Source organism: Oryx dammah, unplaced genomic scaffold (genome assembly GCF_014754425.2).
Source record: "Oryx dammah isolate SB20612 unplaced genomic scaffold, SCBI_Odam_1.1 HiC_scaffold_26, whole genome shotgun sequence".
Taxonomy (NCBI): domain Eukaryota; kingdom Metazoa; phylum Chordata; class Mammalia; order Artiodactyla; family Bovidae; genus Oryx; species Oryx dammah.
Window position 1 is genome coordinate 50,349,146 of NW_024070210.1, and position 19,233 is coordinate 50,368,378.

Consider the following 19,233-nt stretch of genomic DNA (forward strand, 5'->3'; position numbering starts at 1 on the left):
AAGGAGGCCTCCCGGAAACCACAGGAAATCTGTCCTAAATACCCAGGGTCTACATGATGGCTCAACGCTGCATGAGAAATGATGGCTTCTGATGTCCTGGATTGATCTGCAAAGCAATGAAGGTTTGTTTGTTTGTTTTTTTTTGAGTTTTAGAGTTGTGTGTATGCAGCCTAGTGTCTCAGACAAATGGAAGAGATCCATCATCCGTGATGTTTAATTCTCACACAGTATTGTGTGGTGTGCAGGGCAGGATTGATCATCTGGATCCTACATAGGAGGAAGTGGAGGCCCATGGAAGTTATATGACTTACCCCAAAACACACGATTGCAGACTGGCCAGGATGGGACTCCAGGTGAGGACTTTTGATCACTTCTCTGACCCTCCGATGCCATGTGCTTTTCATTCTGCCGTGTTGCTAATGGGCTATTTCTCTGTGCAAAGTTGTCACTCTGGGTTACCTAAAGGATCTGGGAAAGGTCTACGTTATCCTTCCATAAATTGAAGGTACGTGCCTGGCAAGGAGTTACAGTGAGAAAGCAGAGAAAACTACCGACTCTTGGCTCTGAGTTGCCATATTATTAGACCGTGAGCTTCACGAGGGCGGTAACCAGGCCTGGCTCGCTCTGTATCCTAGGACCTGGCATAGTAAACATCTGCAGAGGGAGGGAAGGGGGAAGAACGGGAGGTACGAAGGGAGGTTAATTTCTTAGGATCACTGGCCTGCTGTGTCGGCTCTTGTATTAGATTATCAGAGGCACTCAAGATGAGTCCTAGGATAGGACTTTGCATAACATGATTTTTCTGGTCTCATTCTGGCTGTGTTAGTTTCTCACCTTTGTTTTTTCTTTATTTCTGCTTTTAATTCATGTGATTTTGTTGTTTTCACTTTTTCTGCTATACTTGAAGCATTCTTGGGGCTGATTAAATATTTCTGGGACATCAGTCCACCAAAAAATAAATAAAAACCTAGAAAAGCAAATGAATAGCTATACACACACATAAATGGCAGTGAACATTTCTACTTGTGACCCCCCAACCAAGAATGCCACCCATTCAATATTAACAAATTCCGAGACTTTTTTCCCCCAGCAATCTTGCTATCCTTCCTTTTCATATCTTCCCAAATTCTACTCACTCTTAAACACCTATTCCACCAACAGTTTCCTCCCTGACCTCAGCCAGCTAGTCCAGCTCTAGAATCTTCTAACTGAAAGTGGCGTGTGCTACTTCTGAGCTCTGAGGCTGGCGGGAGCCTGGGGCAGGGCAGTGCCATGAGACTCACTGGCCAACCCCCCCACCCCTCTCAATCTGAGTGAGTTCCAGCATGTGGTAACTGCTCTTGCCAGTCCATCCCCTACCACAAGAGCATGCCTTGGCCTCCCTCACCTCTGCTGACTCTGAAGGTTTTACTGAAATTACTTCCCTACCTCAAGCCTGGTTTAAAATCCATCTCTTCCAACAACTTGTCTCTGTCCTCTTGAGTGCCTTCCTATATTAACTATACATTCCACTAGATCCACTGTTTCTGTTTTTTACTTCCTACATTGTATTTTGTCCTTTATTATCTAAAATGTCATGAAAAAGAATATTATCCCTATAAATGCACTGAGGACGATTTGGAGGAAAAGGTACAATGGAAATCTCTGGGGTGAACAAGACGACTGTAATTATGTAGTGCTGATGACAAAGGACCAATGGGTGTCTCTGTGTTGGTTTCATTAATGACCTCTGTAACGTCATCTGTCTTTGTTTTCCTTTACGTCAGGATCATAAACAGATGAGGTTGGAAGGACTTTGTGCTTTGAAGAACTATCAAATTATGTCTTACCTTATTCTGGATTCCTGTTATCTGTAACCTCTACTTGGCATTTAACAAAGCACTTTTACATGACTATTCTGTGTCCATCTTGTTTTCATTTTCTTCTCGACATCTCAAAGTATTGAACATGAGGTAGACTCACAGAGAGGCTACAGCCTACATTTGAGAGTTCACCCCACGCCCGGGGATGGCATTCTCCCACGCTCAATTTGTTCCTCTGAGGAACAAGACACCAGCAGTCCAAGCAAGTAATCCCAGTCCAAAGCAACATGTCTCTCCCCGGGACCCACTTCCTTTGTGTCGAAGTCATCGGTTTTTGTTTTTGTTGCACTTGTCCAGGACTTGGGTTGGGGAAGTGGGGTTGGAGGAGGGGATGTGTTGGTCTGAAGGGTGGAAACCACTCTCCTAAAGCACCACCCTGAGAACACACAGAAAGCAAACATGCTCTGGCTGGGCCTACAGTCACCATTTACAGCTTCCTTTCTACAGCTGCAAAAATATTGCATCAGGTTGTCAGTTTCTGGCTTTGTTTTCGTTCAGTAAATAAAAATAAAGCTACTGATAAATGCCGTTAGGAAATGTGAGCTCTCGTCCCATGGTCCACGTTTGTGAGAACAAGGCCTGAAGATTCCTCTACAAGTTAACTCTCCTGGAGGCTACTCTGCATGAAAACTGTCATTTCCTATGTTTCATGCAGGGTTGGACTGGTTTGCCACACAGAACTGTATGTATACCTGGCTTTATTTAAATAGAATCAGAAATAAGGGCTTCATTTACCTTATGGCAAGAATACCCTCCCAGACTGCTCAGTAACCAGAGCAGGCAACATGCCTGAAAAGTCCAGCAGCTGAGCCAAAGGCCTAGATGGATTCAGTATTACACAAAGACACTGATAAACATAGCCAGAAGATCCCAAGAAGTACACAATATAAATGCTTTATTGCTAGCACAGAGGTTTCTTTTTAAGTAAATTAAAAGAAATAAATCTTCATTTTCACATTCTATATTGCAGTTCAAAGTAACTAGCTGGTTAGTGGATATGTTCATGGGGGACACAGGCTATAGGAGGAGAGCATGACATTCACACGAAAGAACTCAGAAATGTGGCATCTCTCAAGGCATCCAGCCACTGTCCTTTGTCAATAACAGCAAGTAGAGGTTTCTTTAAAACATCATGAGTAGACACAAGGATTATAAATAGACAACCGGCAATGTTAGAAAGCAGAAAACCATTAAATACAGAAGGCTATATATGTGTTGCCCATATTTCATATACTCTAGGTTAGGTTTGGTACTTTTAAATAAGTGATCTTCATCTAGGTTAGAGATGAATTGGATTCGGCAGCTGGAAGGGAAGCTGACACTGCCCACGTCATGGAGCCTTCACTGGGAAGCAGCGGTGTGGTGCTCAGCTGGGAGGAGAGGGGGAGAGGGGGCCGGCCTGTTTCACACCATGCCCCCGACCCTGCCAGGAGGCCAAGAGGCAAGAAAGGTGTGTGGACAGGCCACGGGCATGACAAGTGGAGCTCTGGTGGGGCGTGGCAATCATGGCACACTGGAACACTACAAATGGAGAAGGAAACCTCCAGGCCTGGCCAGCTCTTCCAAGGTTACCGCCAGCAGATCTAGGGCACGGGAGCCAGAAGTAACACTTGCTAAACCAGGACTAGCAGGTGGTGGGCACGGGGGGCTGGGGGGCAGAAGAGACCGTGGATTCCAACTGCAGGGAGAATTCACTTCATATGAATTGTCTGCAGAACTGGACATGGGGTTATTTCTACAAGGCACCCAGCATTACCTTCTTTCCAAATTCTCAAGTCCACTCAGATCACTTTTTGGTTGATTTGAAAGATAAGCTTTGGAAAAGATCTTATCAATCTATGAAAAACAACCCAGGCCCTAACTTATTCCAGAATAATCAAGAAGGAATTAAATGCATACATGCACATGTATGTATGCACACACACACACACACACACACACATCTCTCACACACACCCCCAAACCATGCAGTGAGCCCTGAGGCTGTGAACTACATAGAATGGTCTCTGGAGCTCCATCTCCTGATCTTTCACTCAATTTATTTATGGATGTAAGAAAGCCAGACTGGGTCAGAAACTTCATAATTTCTTTCTCCTTAGTACATCTGCAGTGTACCAGCTCCTGGCATTTTCAATCTGGTCTGGCTCTAACTAAAACCATTTCATGTTTTGCTTTGAAGAAATGGATAACATGAAACGGTAATTTGGCTGCAAAACCTTGGAAAATTGTTCTCGGCCCAAACATCTGCCCCAAATGAGCTCAGCTGAGATCTCCTTGGAGGAGCAGGAGGGGAGCGTGAACAGAGAGAGCCTGGAAGAGGGAAACGAAGACAATGGAAAGGCTACCTTTGCTCCTGAGTGAGGTCCTCTGTGACAGAGGCATCAAACAGTATAGCTCCCTTACTCAGGCCCTCACCCCAGAAAGACACACTGGATGTGCCAACAGCTGCTCCCCAGCCTTCATCCCATTCCCAATATTTGGTATCATTAAGGTGATCCCTCACAGAGTGCCAAGAAACCACGCCCACTGGCTTGCATTCATTACACCCCAGCGAATGGTCTACATGCTGTCATTTGAATTGTTAAATAAGGACTAAGTATTGGGGATTCCTGAGAGCTGGGCCCCACAGGGAAAGCAGAGAGGGGAATCGTGCAGGCTGGTCTTCACCTTCCTTCTTGGCCATCTTAAGAGTTCTTCTGGGGGATCTTTACTGTCACAGTCTTAACTTCAGAGTACTCTCGCAAACCAAATTCTCCCCTGAAAAACAGAAAAGGGCAGAATCAGGCACCTGAGGCCAAAACATTCCAACGTGGGCTTTCCCCTTCAGGTAATGGGGTAGAAACCCCACTCCTACCACTGGACACCTGGGATGTGTCTGTGCTCTCTTGGGTCTCCTGGAGATCTAGTCCACTTCAACTGAAAGAAAACCACGAGGTTCCCAGGTAACAGTCCTCTTGGCTTGGGATTCTACATTCCCTCCCATTAGTCCTTGGGTTTAACGTGTGTGCTCAGTCGCCGAGTCGTGTCTCTTTGCGACTCCTTGGACTGCAGCCAGCCAGGATCCTCTGTCAGTGGGATTTCCCAGGCCAGAATACTGGAGGAGGGTGCCGTTCCCTTCTCCAGAGGATCTACCTGACCCAGGGATCGAACCCAGGTCTCTTGCATCTCCTGCATTGTTTAACACTGAGCCACCTGGGAAAGTGGAAACAAATACCTAAAGGCCTCCCATGGAGGAGTACAAATCACCTATAATGCCATAAAAATAGAACCCTAAATAAATACTGTCCACAGTTCTCCACAGAGTCAGGGGAAAGAGTCAAGAAATCAAAATAACTGACTGAAGAGGAACTGGGATGTGGCAGTAAGCTGTTCCCGGAGACTTGCCTTTGGTCACTTCCCCTCCTGGCTCATGGCGCTCTCTGGGATCTTGGTCATGGACCAAGGAGTCTGTGTCATTTGGTAGACAAACACTGATGGCACTGTTAGCATGGGGCAGCACTGGGCTGGGTGAAAGAGAAACGACATAACTGGTCCCAGCCTCTGAAGAGCCCGCAGGTGGTCCTGCCTGAGAGGGAGGGGTGGGTGCCAGGTCACCTGCCTAGGTGGCCATAGGAGACGAAGCCCCGCGACCGCTGTTCTAAGGATGCTGGGGCGAGGATGAGCCTCCTTGACACCATGCTCCTTTCCTTCCCCTCTTTTCTCAAGTTCCTTCTCATTTTACCTCTTTAAATGTCTCCTTTTCTCTTCTCTATTTCACTGTTACATCAAGTATGTTCTCTCAATTTTTTTCTATAAAATACTTGAACTTTTGTCTTCTTTTCTTTTTAAAGTCACTGCTCTGTGAAGCTTCTCACGCTCTCAGGAGCGCGTCCTACTCCTCTGTATTCAGAGCACCTGTGCCCGCCTCCACTACTGTCTGTCTGCGCCAGGGGGCAGGGTGCGGGAGGGAGGTGGCCGCTCTGTCTCCCCCACCAACCTGTGTCTCACTGATACAGCTTTCCGTCCTCCCCCACCCCAGTGTGTGGCCCACAGCGCCAGGCTGAAGGCACCTGGTAACTGGGGGAGTTACTGGAGAGCTCTCCTGGCACTACACAAGGCTCCTCATACATTTCCAGGGGCTCCTCCGAGCACCAGGGCACCTGAGTGGTCATGCCACGCCCCCCCCAGCCCCCAGGACATCAGAGACTGGGGCAAGCGTGCTGTCCTCTCATCTGCATTGGCCATCTTGCCCCAGGGATGAGAAGAATAAACTTGGGATTGCCCCACTTGGTATATGGTTCCCTCACTGGCTCCAACCAGGCTCTCTCTTTATTACCAGCTCAGCTCTGGCTCTCACTGGACTTTTTCCTGCCCTTGGGCAATGGTGCATGTGTCTCCTCATCACAGACATCATCTGCCTCCTGTTTGAAGTGTGGTTACTCCCTTCTTGTTCCCTTGCTTGTGCACGCACTTGGGGCAGACCCTGAACCACTCCCCTCTGATCTCTAACTAGGCTGTGAGAAACGTAAGAAAGCCTTCAGAGGCAGGAACTTGCATTCCAGTGTGACTGTCAGATCCCAGACCTCTGGGTGCTCAAAGCAATGGAAAGCCCTACTGGACTGGGGGTGCTCCTCTCCTGGATCCCAGGCAGCCAGCTGCAGTAAGCAGTCAGACTGCTCTAAGATGGAGGACTGGGTTCATATCTGCCACAGGAGGAAATAACACCCATGGGCCCGGACCGCAGGGAAAGCCAGCGAGAGGTCCTAGGGCACTGAGTGAAGCTGAATGCTGGGGTGGGGGACCAGCAGACAGCAGCGCCCCCTCGGCTTTGTGTTAACTGGCTGTGTGCCTCCAGCCAACTCATCCCCATCTCCTGGTACCCAGCTGTCTTTCTGACATCAGTTCCTGAATGTTAGTATACATACCACTCATGAAGCTTGCTTTAAGTGTAGGTTCCTGACCAATCCCTTCCTAAGACTCTATTCCAGTAGGTCTGGGGAAAAGCCCAAGAGACCATGAGATGGGTGGTTATTGGACCCAGACTTTGAGCAATACTGCTGTAAGGTCTCTGAAAGCCTTGACATTTCAGTTCTTCAGCTATTTTGCCATCTCCTTCCAGGGTCTTTCTCTCAAATCTACTGAAATTTTCCTTAATCCAGTTAAATTCTGTGGCACAGACAGTTTCACAGTTAAGGAAGAAGCTCACTGCTGCACAAAAGGCAGATGCACTGTTACTGACACGGCCCAATATCTCTACAAGGGCATCTGTCCAGCTGGGTCATGGGTCAGGGCACAGGACATTTAGAAGCCTGTATTCATGTATGGATGTGAGAGCTGGACTGTGAAGAAAGCTGAGCGCCAAAGAATGGATGCTTTTGAGCTGTGGTGTTAGAGAAGACTCTTGAGAGTCCCTTGGACTGCAAGGAGATCCAACCAGTCCATTGTGAAGGAGATCAGCCGTGGGATTTCTTTGGAAGGAATGATGCTAAAGCTGAAGCTCCAGTACTTTGGCCACCTCATGAGAAGAGTTGACTCATTGGAAAAGACTCTGATGCTGGGAGGGATTGGGGGCAGGAGGAGAAGGGGATGACAGAGGATGAGATGGCTGGATGGCATCACGGACTCGATGGACGTGAGTCGGAGTGAACTCCGGGAGTTGGTGATGGACAGGGAGGCCTGGCGTGCTGCAATTCATGGGGTCGCAAAGGGTCAAACACTACTGAGAGACTGAACTGAACTGAATTGAACTGACTCCTGCTTCTTGGCCAGACTAGGTTATATTCCCAAAGATGAACCAAACTCGGCGTACATATGAGGTAAAGTAAGATGTTGAATTTTGGTGTCTCTCAATCAGCCATTTTAGGAAATCACTTAGACTCACACATAAAACAAACAAGGATTTCTGCCTAGGGTGTCTGTTTCCCTACCCTTTCCTTTGGCTTACAGCAGCATTTCTCAGAGCAGGGTCCCTGGATCACCTGTACCAGAATTATTCCAGAAATTTGTTAAAAATGCTATCCTGGGCCCTAGCCCAGATCTACTAAATCAGAACCTCTGAGAGGGATGTCACCAGATAGGCGTGCTTGGCAAGCCCCTCTCCCAGCCTGCAGGTGACTTTCCCATGCACCCGCATACTGTACACACACACACACATACGCACATGCACACACACACACACATGCACACACACTCAGGGCATCCAAACAGCGCTTCTTGTCTTTAAAGCCTGTGTCCTTAGTTTTTAAAATGCTGAGGTTCACAGCTTTCTTTCCATCCCCCAGGTTTGTGACACATATTTTACAGCTTTGGCTTTATGACCTCTTGTGTCTCAGGAGAGCTTAATGAGATGGGAAAAGACATGAAGACTGAAATAGATGGAACTAGCTGAACAGGCAGAACTGAGAGAAACTCAGCCCAAGTCTCTGACCCTAGGAATTAAAGGCCAACCCACTAGGTGAAAAACCAACTCTGAATATTCATTGGAAGAACTGGTGCTGAAGCTGAAGCTCTAATACTTTGGCCACCTGATGCCAAGAGCCGACTCACTGGAAAAGAGCCTGATGCTGGAAAAAACTGAGGTCAGGAAGAGAAGGGGGTGACAGAGGATGAGATGGTTGGATGGCATCACCAATTCAATGGACATGAGTTTGAGCAAGCTCTGGGAGATGATGAAGGACAGGGAAGCCTGGCGTGCTGCAGTCCATGGCGTTACTGCAGTCCATGGCGTTGCAAAGAGCTGGAGACAACCTAACAACTGAACAACAATCACCAGGTAACCTGCAGAGGGCAGCCCTCTCCACAGCTCTCTGTAGGGGAGCGATCAGAGGCTCAGACAGCCCTCAGAAAGTGCTACCTCCCTTCTCTGTGCCTCTCAGAGGCGGGCAAGGCGATGCCAGGAACCAAAGTTGCATAGAGCCTGCGGGCCTTAAGAGGAACAGTTCTGTCCAGTTGGAAGGTGAAGCAGAGTTTCTGGGACTGTATTAAATAAGAAGGAAGAGTGAAGGACCAGGACAGGGAAGGTTCTTCTATTTGAAGCATTTCCTACCACTCAGGGTCATTTAAGGAAGAGAAAACATGTTCTGGGGGCAGACAGGGACAAAGACTCATAATTTAGACAAGATGAAGTGAGTCTCATCAAAGAGCACTGTTTCCTAATTATTTTTTAACTGCATGGAGAAGGCCAAATCACTGTTAGTGCCCAACTCGGCCACTAGTCTGTGTGGTTCTGACACAGCCAAACTGTTCCCTGGACCTTTCTAGGCAAGGGCAACGCTCCCGATAGAAAGTTCTGCACTGGACAGTGTCACAAGCTTGAATCCTGGTGGAAGGCTTGCCCCATGATGAGCATCCAGGGCTAGCCTGGGATGAGAAACTGCTAACCAGCAGTTACATATGACAAGCCTGTTTTACGCCGATGACACACCCTGTTAACGACCTGTAACAGTCTATGTGAGCGGCATTTCCAGAGCCAGTGACGACCCTGACATTTCAGAGGCCAAGAGAGCACAAACACAGGGGCAGGGAATGAAACAGGCTGAATGCATCTTGAAAAGCAGGAGCACAAAGTTAAGGCAAGTTAAGAAGAGATGAGTACGTGGAGACTTCATAAAAGCTGAAGGAATACTAAGAACAACAAATACTAATAACAACAAATGGGTTCTGGCTGTAGAGCAAGTGGGAGGTCCTGAAGGCCAGAAGCAAAGGTTCAAGCAAGAGCAGCTTCTCGCTGGTGTCACTACAGACAGAAAGCAGGCTGATGATACTAGCTGAAATTTAGGGAAACTTGTGCTGCATTTCTAAAGTGATACATTTATTAAGAGAAAAATGGATTGTCTACTTGGCAGTCATTTAGTTATCAATAATGATGATAGTAGCTCACATTTTCTGAAGGTTTGTCAGACACCCTGATGGATATTTGGCATACTTGATTCTCACATTTAATCCTCACAGCAACCCTGTGGGGGAAGTACAATAACAATGCCCATTTTATGGATGAGGAGACTGAAGGTTAATGAGATTAAGTAATTTGTCCAAGGTGGCACAGGAATTAAGCAGTAGAGCCAGGGTACATATCTGAGCTGTGTGATTCTAGAAACTCTGCTCTTTGCCTCAAAGCTAAATCTCAAAGCTAAACTTCATTTTCACGGTTTAATGGCTCAGGAGTAGAAATTATTAGCTACAGTATGTAAAGATGTAAATCTTCTGTGCTGGTCATGGGGTCACTCCTCTTCTCCCTAAACACCACACCTTTCTCTCATGGTGCCTTTGCTCACCCTTCCCTCACTACCAACCCTAAAAAAGTATTCCTCTCTCTTCATCTACTTAAATGTTCCTCTTCTTTCAAGGCCAATTCAAATCCCTGTAAAAGATCACATCTAAAGTTGTCCTGGACTTCTCTGGCTCATACCATCTCTATCACCTCTGAATTCCTCTATCACTTCATAGGCTATTCTGGATTCTTTTGATTCTTTAAGTGTTGTATATTTAATTTATCCAACAAATTTTTTTTAAGTAACTCAATGAGCTGGACCTTTCCCCACAGACCAAGGATCATGCTTTGCACAAAGTATATGCTCAGTAGTTGTTAGCAGATTAATTGTGAACTGAACATTTGTTTAAAAAAAGGATATATTCAGTAATGCCAGGAAGAGTGGGCATAGAAGATATTTCCTCTTAAGAGTCACAGGATTTAGAAAACATGGAACCAGCTCTTTTCAAAATGAGTGAAAATTCAAGTTTTGGGAATGAGAGGAGGTATCAGCTCAGGAAGACCCTAGCTACCGTTCTTTCTTCAAAGCCATTCTAAGAATCCATCTATATATGAAACTGCAAATACAACCTCTTTAGTTTTCCTCTGCCACAGTCCTATTTTTCATATCCTTAGCATCGCAAGAGGGCAGTCCAGCTCTGATCCTGACCCGGAAGAGTTCTTATTAAACCTGATACCCACACTTCCTTGGCCAGACATCACAGAAACTAAGCCACCAAAATTCTGGTTCTAAGCTCAGATCTGCTATTTACTGGCTGTGTAACTTAGGCAAGCTACTTAACCACTCCAACCCTTAGTTTCTCATCTGAACCATCTATGAGATAAACATAATGTATCTATTCCATAGAATTACTGTGAAAAGCAAATGAGACAAAATCAGACAATGTTAGGTAAGAAGGGAGAATAAAGCTACATGCAAAGCAGGCATCTGATTAATACCTATTACTGTTATTGCAAAATCCTCGTAATGGGTCATCTTCCTGTCATCTCTACCAAAACATCCTCTCTACATAAGAATGCTCCCCTTAAAATCTCTGGTATCTTCTCAGCTCCCACACCTGCCCTTTAAAGACCTTTCAGAATGGGTTTAAAGCAACCTCTCCACTTGCATCTTCAGCAAGTCCCCTCCGTTCACCCCATGTCCACGCTCTACAGCCCCACACTCAAAAGACCCAACAGACACCAAGCAGGTGACAATGAGCGAACTGCGTATGAGTAAAAATAACAGCAACCAATATTAAATTCTGTGAACTGCAGAACTCACAGCCGCAACAATTCCACCATGGCTGAATGAAATAAGCAAGAAATTTAGATTTTATGGAAAGCCTCCTCTTTTTGGATGTCAGGTAAAGATTTTTAAATGTTATGAGGAAAAAAACCCAAAACATTTCTCTAGGCCAGATTTGTCCCCAAGTAGGCAGCTGGTGACCTGTTTTAAATACACCAAATTCTGTCTTGTGTCTGGACTATTCTGTACTTTCTGTGACTTCTTGCACAGAAGTGTTCTTGCTATTCCCTCTGCCTGGAATATCTTCTCCTAGAAAAACTGAAATGTTATTCCTTCTGAAACTTCATAGGCAAAATTGATTTTTTCTCTGTACTTAACAAGATATTTAACCTACTTATATAACAGCACCCATTACATGAGATTATTGGTACATGAATTTTTCTCCACTCCCACTTATGGTAAGGGCATTGTGTGTTTTAGTTATCCTTGTAATGTGTGCTTTGTTTATAGACATGTGTTTTCAACATAGTGTTTGTTTAATGAATGGATGGGAGTAAGAGAATTCACTGATGTGAGTACACTCTGTGCTGCTATTTACAACTCTGTTTCTCTTTGGGCACCAGCAACTTGGGACACTTACATTTCTCTCCCATTTCCAGACATCTTGAATCCCCCAAAGGGGCTCTGGGCATTTAAGGCATTGTAACAATTGATCCTAAAAGAATAAAACATGTACTGTTAGCGTGAGTTCTGTTTACACAGAAATAATCCCAGTGGCATGATATTTCTTTTGCAAGTTCTATTTTAAAATTCCTTTTCCCACATGAGAATTCTATAATTTAAGATTCTGTGTTTTTTTTTAATTGTTATTGGAGGATAATTGCTTTACACTGTTGTATTCACTTCTGCTGTACAATAAAGTGAATCAGCTATATGTATACATATATTCCTCTCTCTTGAGTCTCCCTCCCACACTTTAGATTTCCTGATTTAGCCAATAGGAAGTGTCCCTTCTCAGGGTGAAGTCTTGAGTCGGTCTCCCCGATCTTATCAGAGCTTATGTGCTTATTTCACACAGGCTCTGAAGAATTACAAGGCACTGCACCCTCCAACCCCCGCCCCACAGAATGTGTTATGGCCAGAATGAGACTGACCCTGATCTTACCAAACAGTCCCGGCTTGCATTGCAGAAGACACTGTGAGAGCCTTGTTGATGTCGTTAGTAAAGACAGCTGCTACAAGCCCGAAGTCTGAGTTGTTGGCTCTTTCAATAACTTCATCCATAGTCTTAAACCTCAAAATTTCCTGAACAGGGCCAAAGATCTGCAACAAAACAGATGGATCCAACATGGATGCTTTGCCATCCTTTCACCTGTTCTCCAAATTTCAGGCAAGCGTATTCTGCCTTCATCATTTAAATGATGTTTAAGTTTAGCAGAACATAACTGTAAAATATCCCAAACTTTCCCAGAGTAAGATTACATAAGTCTACCTTTAGAGCATAACACCTCCACTTCCCGGCCCTGCCTGGCATCCCTTCATTTCATTTATGTTCTAAAGCTGTGTTCTCTACAAGCTCCCAGGCACTGCTCCAGAACTGAGAGCTACTGCTCTGGGTTGCTGGCTGATCTGCAACTGGTCCTCTCCTGCAGAAGTGTGATGATGCTTGGGTGCTTTCTCTTTCCTGGTTAACAGCCTAATGAAGCACACTGGGGGGAACTTAACTGTTATCAATGTATTACTGAGACTAGTGATTGATTTTTACGATGATTCTGTTGGCCGATAGCACCTACAATCATAAAGTGCCATCACCTGGCCTCCATCTAGCTGGCCTGCCTTTTGGTCTAGCTTTTTCCTCGAAAGTGGGATGTCCATAGCCATGCTTACTGCTATTGCGTAATGTATATAAGGGACAAAGAGCTAAACCTCTAATACTGTCTACTAGAAATGCCCCGGAAACAATCCCGGGGAAGAAGTGGCTGCGGTTGAGGTCTAAGAGCTACCTCCTCCTTGGCGATCCGCATGTCGTCAGTGACATTGGAAAACACTGTGGGCTCAATGAAGAATCCCTTTCGACCCAGCCCCTTGCCTCCGCACTCGAGCTTGGCACCCTCAGCCACACCGCTCTGGATGAGCTCTAGGATTTTGTTGTACTGTTTCTTGTCAATCTGTGGAAGAAAGCACGTAATGACTCCAAGTGAAATCTTCTCTAAAAATGGACTAAAATACACTCAGGAATCTCTCATTTGTGATTTTTTCCCAAAGTTTCATTATATGTAATCAAATCACATGTAGCTGCTGTTAATTAACCATTTTTGATCTACAAAAAGGGAAATTTTGTAAGGTTCAACCTAAGACATCACGAATTCCAATAAATGCACTGCTCTGCTGTTACTGACAAACCGTAACTACCAGTTCAAGATTTAAGCAACGTTTCTCAACGACGGAGATATTGGTTGATTGACTATGACTTTTTACAGAAGTAAAAATTAGCCTTATAGACAAATGAATAGTGTAGCGACTTGTACTGATACTAAACAGATGAAAACAACAGAGGAGCTAACACACAGCCCCTGTACATGGTGCTACACACCAAATCCTACTGGGGTAGTATTTTTATGGAACTACAGTTACACCATCAGACGAAAGGATTAAGTTTAAAGAGTGAGAGCTAGCATCCTAGTCCATAAAATAAGGTCATTCTTGCCTCCCCCATGAGGCCCCAAGTTATAGAGTTATTGCTCAATTGCTATTGTAAATAAAATAAAAACCTACACTGACCTGGGTTTGAACTGCTGTTAGAACTTTAGTCTTCTCTCAAATGGCCCCCAAACTAAGGAGATGTTGTTTCCTATCAGGAAAACCCATGCTCTCATGATCCAGATGAGATCTGGTCTACATATTCCTTTAAATACTCTCAGTTCAAAACTAGAATTCATCTGGAAATACACTTAGATGAGTGGGGAGGACCTGCAGAGCTCAGGAGTGCAGTCTGCATGGGGTCTGTGGGCCTCCGCCTTCACCACAGTGCATGAGGCATTCAGAGTAAGAGAGAACCACATGACAGGAAAAAGCAGACAGCTCTTGTTCCCTACACATTTACAAGCTGCACTTGGTTTCCCCAGAGTGGGTCAGGGTGGTGGAAAAGAAACCTTGGCAGCTGGTAAAAGGATAAATGGTTTCTGGGAAGGAGAGATACCTGCCCTCCCTGACTGTGGCACCTGTGGGGATGTCTTGAATCCAACAGTTTTAAGAACTGGGTTCTAGTTAAGATCCATCTTGCCACGCCTTTTTTAGAGCCAAGAGACTCCAACTTACCCCCAAAGTTGCTGATACCCTTAAGGAGTCCTAATCCCTTAGTTTTTCAGAGATAAAGTTTAGAAACGAAAAGAGAAGTGTAAGACACAAGCAAGTAATGCCTTGGTGGCTGTATCTTCAGCCATGAAGACAACTGAGGAGGAGGAGTAAGGAGGCTGGTGGTTTGTCGGGCTCCATCACAGCGTCCTACTTCTGTGCTCACCAGGGATTAAGAAAGGACATGTCTATGATTTCTCTACCTGGGGTCCCTGCTCGGTGGTGGGGTCAAAGGGACTCCCCACTATGCGCCTCTTGGCCCGCTCCACACTTCTTCTCACAAATTCTTCATAGATGGACTCCTCCACAAAGATTCGAGACCCTGCCGTGCAGCACTGGCCTTGGTTGAAGAACACACCCTGGTGAGCCTGCTCCACAGCATAGTCCACTACAAGAGGAAACAGCCATGTTCTCAACACCAATCTATGGGACTGCTCCCTCCCCTCCCCAGAGAACCAGGCATAATGCCATGCTCACTGCAGAGCAGAACCGTGAGCAGCCCAGTGAAAAGCACTGGGCTGAGAACACAGCTTTTTCCTACTTCTAACCAGACCCTGACACTATTGGCTATGTTAAGCTTGGCAATCTACTCTTGGAATCCCTTTCTTATTCTATAGAAAAGAGGAATCAGACCACAGTATCTATAAAAGGAGTCTCAAGCCCCAATAATCCAAGGGGCTGGGCAGATAATGCAATGATAGTAAAGCAGTGTGACAGAGACTCAGAACCCCTATGCATAGACATAGCCCAGGGTTGGCAGATTCCAAGTTAAAAAAAAAAAAAAACAGAAATCAATATTTTGTGTAACATTTAGAAGTAAACATAGCTTTGGGGCTTCTTAGGTGGTGCTTGTATTAGAAAACCCACCTGCACCCAAGCAGGAGATGCGGGAGGCCTGGACTCACTCCCCGGGTCGGGAAGATCCCCTGGAGGAGGGCACGGCAGCCCACTCCAGTATTCTTGCCTGGAGAATCCCATGGACGGAGGAGCCTGGTGGGCTATGGTCCATAGGGTTGCCAAGAGTCGGACGTGACTGAAGCGACTTAGCACACACAGGACAAGCATGGCTATACCCTGCATTTGGCCTACAGACTACCAGTTTGCAATCCCTAATCTATAAGACCTTGCAGTTATGCTTTTAATTAGTGTTTTGGTGAATTGAACTGTAACAGCAATGATCGTCTTTGAAGACACTAAATTTCCTCTATATTTACATATAGAATAGCATGGAATTATATAATAGCATGTGGTAACTCATTTTCATCTCTTGTATCTTATATTTGAAAATAGTATTAATAAACCTGGTGTCTGCATCCTTAGTCATATCTGACTCTCTGCGACTTTATGAACTATAGCCTGCCAGGCTTCTCTGTCCTCGGGATTCTCCAGGCAAGAATACTGGAGTGGGTTGCCATGCCCTCCTCCAGGGATCTTCCCAACCCAGGGATCGAACCTGCATCTCCTGCGGCTCCTCCACTGCAGACAGACTCTTTACCACTGAGTCACGAGGGAAGCCGGTGTCTGCTAGTTGCTAAATGACTGACTCAATGAATCGATCAATGTACTATCAGTGGAGTGCCTACATTTTAATAGGAATTTAGTTATAGAATTCTGATCTCTTTGACAACTAGTATAAAGCTGAATTCTTTGCAAATTCCAAGCTAGGGCTGAAATTCAGGCAATCTGCTTTCTGTTTTCTGACATCTCTAATAGTGAAATTGAGAGAGTGGGGCTGCATGGCAGGATGTGGAGAAGAAAACGGATGCTTGAAAGAAGTTTTGTAATTTCATTCCCTGGGAAGTTTTCCCAAACAGAAGGACCACTCCCATGCAGAGTGGACTAGAGAGCAGCCTATCAGGAGACATGGGGTTTCCTAGATTGTAGCTCCAAGCCTCTGTATAGTCTTACTGCCAAGGTGTGATCATCTCCAATTTAGGTCTATTCATACAGAACTGTGGAGAAGGGACTGGTAACCCACTCCAGGATTCTTGCCCGGAGAATCCCATGGACAGAGGAGCCTGGTGGACTCCAGTCCACGGGGTCCCAAAGAGTCAGACACGACTAAGGGACTAACACAACACAGAACACACATACAGAACTGACCACAGTGTGTCGTCAACCTTACTGAAAGGCACAGGAGCAACAGAAAGGGGAGTGGGCAGCTAAACAGAGAAGAGGGGGTGGGTTTGGGATAACGCTGGCAGGGCTGGTGAACTAAAAAATTTTAATGATCTACAAAGCTACCAGGCATACATGAGACGTTTCCGATTTCTTGAATCTAGGCGGAGGCTACATTTCCAGCATTGAGAGGCTTAAACCACACTGTTCTTTCCACTGTGCAACACTGGCCAAGCCTTCACCTCTTCTATTATATTCTACAACATTGCAGAATCAAAATGGCTTATGATGTCTAGAAAACAAGCTCTATCTGATTATAAGTGGTCTTTCCCAAAAGTGGAGAGAGGTTTTTCTCCTTAGAATGAAGGGTCTAGACTTTTCTCCTTGAATGCCACTTAGCTTCAAAGACCTTTCTCTGCATGTTCTGTATGAAGTGGAGATAACAACAGTGACCACCACGTGGCAGTGTGCCAGGAGAAGGCAGCACATATGTGGTGGACTTACAGTCAGCATCTGCAAAAATAATGTTGGGACTTTTTCCTCCAAGTTCCAGGGTTACTCGCTTCAAATTGCTTCTTCCAGCTGCTTCTTGGATAAGCTTTCCAACCTGAAAGAAGGGCAATGGAGAGAGGTTTTGCACATCTTGCAGTTGAGACCATAAAGTGGCCAGAGGCAGCTGTATGCAACAGTGGGACAGCGTAGCCGTGGACCCGGCAGGGCAAAGCACCCGCTGGACACACAAGATCGGCTCCTGTGGCCACCTTGTGTGGACAAGATATGTAGTCTGGGATTCAGTTTCATGTCTGTGCCGAAGGGAGTTGGAAGACAGCTTTAGTTCCATGATGGAAGGAGCAAGGAAAAGGGGGTTAAACCTGATTCTTAATCACTGAATGATTTTTCTAAAGATAACTGGCAAGCAAAACGTAACCAGAGATTTTCCATCACTACACTGTGGCTTTTAGATTTGGACTCTGGCGTCTAGAAAAAAGCCAACTGGCTCCACTTGAAAGACTTTTATGAGCATAAAACAAACTCTTCATGTGTCTCCCAAAATGCCAGGTATGACTTTAATCACATGGTCCAAATATATATATATATATGTAAATACATATATATATATAGATGTGATACCTCTGCTTCTGCCTAGGGCTACAGTAAAAGGATTCCAGAAAGCTGAGGACCTGTCTTTATTTGTGCAATGCCCATTAATCTAGAATCCAAGCAAGCAAGAGGTGAGTTTGAAGAAAGCACTTCCCACTGTGTAGACTCACACTGTTAACAACATTGAAAGTATCAAGATAGAAGCATGGATGCAGCACCTAGAGCCCCCATCCAAGAAGGAATGCCTTGCCTCAGTGACTAGGAATACTGTCAGCTCATTCTGAAAAAAGCTTCCTCACCCAAAGGGACACCTTCCCCTGGGGTCCCACATCCACTGCCTGTCAGTGGCAGTGGCACCACCACTAGACAGCTCTGCTTCACCACACCCATGTGCTTGGCTGAGGCCATCAGGCCTACACTGCAGCTCCACTTCCCGTTTCCACTGCCTTTCAGCTGGGATTCCCAATAACATATAACCTGCATGGCAACCCCTTCCAGGGCACCTGGTCTGCGACAGGTGCTGCTCTACTGGAGGACAGAGGTCACTCCGTGGAAAGCACTGAGCCACCATCTAGTTCTTATAGGCACTGTGTCCTAGTTGAGATGAAAACAGTTACTCATGACCTGGAATCCTACTGAAAATAACACATTTTAAAAGTCTAGGGGAAGAGAAATACTAAATATATGTTGGACTCCTCTAGTCTCTGACTGAGATCCTGACTGATAACTCCTCAAACAGTGGGGAACAGTTAAAAGGCCCTGGAGCCTGGATTTTTTTTTAACTGATTATAACACTTAACAACTGTTTGAGTTTGGGATTTAAAAAAATCTTTTCTGAGCCTCCATTCCCTCCCCCATAAATGGAGCCATTCCCTCCTCCGTAAACACTACCTGTATCAGAACTTCACAGCAAATAGACGGGGGAAAAAATGGAAACAGTGACAGATTTTATTTTCTTGGGCTCCAAAATCCCTACAGATGGTAACTGCAGCCATGAATTTAAAACACACTTGCTCCTTGGAAGAAAAGCTATGACAAACCTAGAAAGCATATTAGACATCATCACTTTGCCAACAAAGGTCCATATAGTCAAGTGACGGTTTTTCTAGAAGTCATGTATGAGTGTGAGAGCTAGACCATGAAGAAGGCTGAACACTGAAGAATTGATGCTCTCAAATTGTGGTGCTGGAAAAGACTCTTGACAGTCCCTTGGACAGCAAGGAACTCAAACCAGTAAAACCTAAGGAAATCAACCCTGAATATCATTGGAAGGGCTGATGCTGAAGCTGAAGATCCAATACTTTGGCCACCTGATGTGAAGA

At 45.4% G+C, this 19,233-nt stretch overlaps 1 protein-coding gene across 1 annotated transcript in view; it reads right to left on the reverse strand.

Annotated features, from left to right (window-relative positions):
- Positions 1 to 2,740: 2,740 nt before the first annotated feature.
- Positions 2,741 to 19,233, reverse strand: part of ALDH1A2 (aldehyde dehydrogenase 1 family member A2) — a 109,423-nt gene continuing 92,930 nt past the window's right edge. Inside the window, exons 8-13 of the mRNA XM_040226618.1 lie at positions 17,315 to 17,417; positions 14,896 to 15,080; positions 13,342 to 13,506; positions 12,504 to 12,661; positions 11,979 to 12,053; positions 2,741 to 4,619 (exon numbers count right to left, since the gene is read on the reverse strand). Of these exons, the coding sequence (XP_040082552.1) occupies positions 4,547 to 4,619; positions 11,979 to 12,053; positions 12,504 to 12,661; positions 13,342 to 13,506; positions 14,896 to 15,080; positions 17,315 to 17,417 (759 nt within the window). The 3' untranslated portion in view covers positions 2,741 to 4,546. The remainder of the gene's footprint in view (positions 4,620 to 11,978; positions 12,054 to 12,503; positions 12,662 to 13,341; positions 13,507 to 14,895; positions 15,081 to 17,314; positions 17,418 to 19,233) is intronic.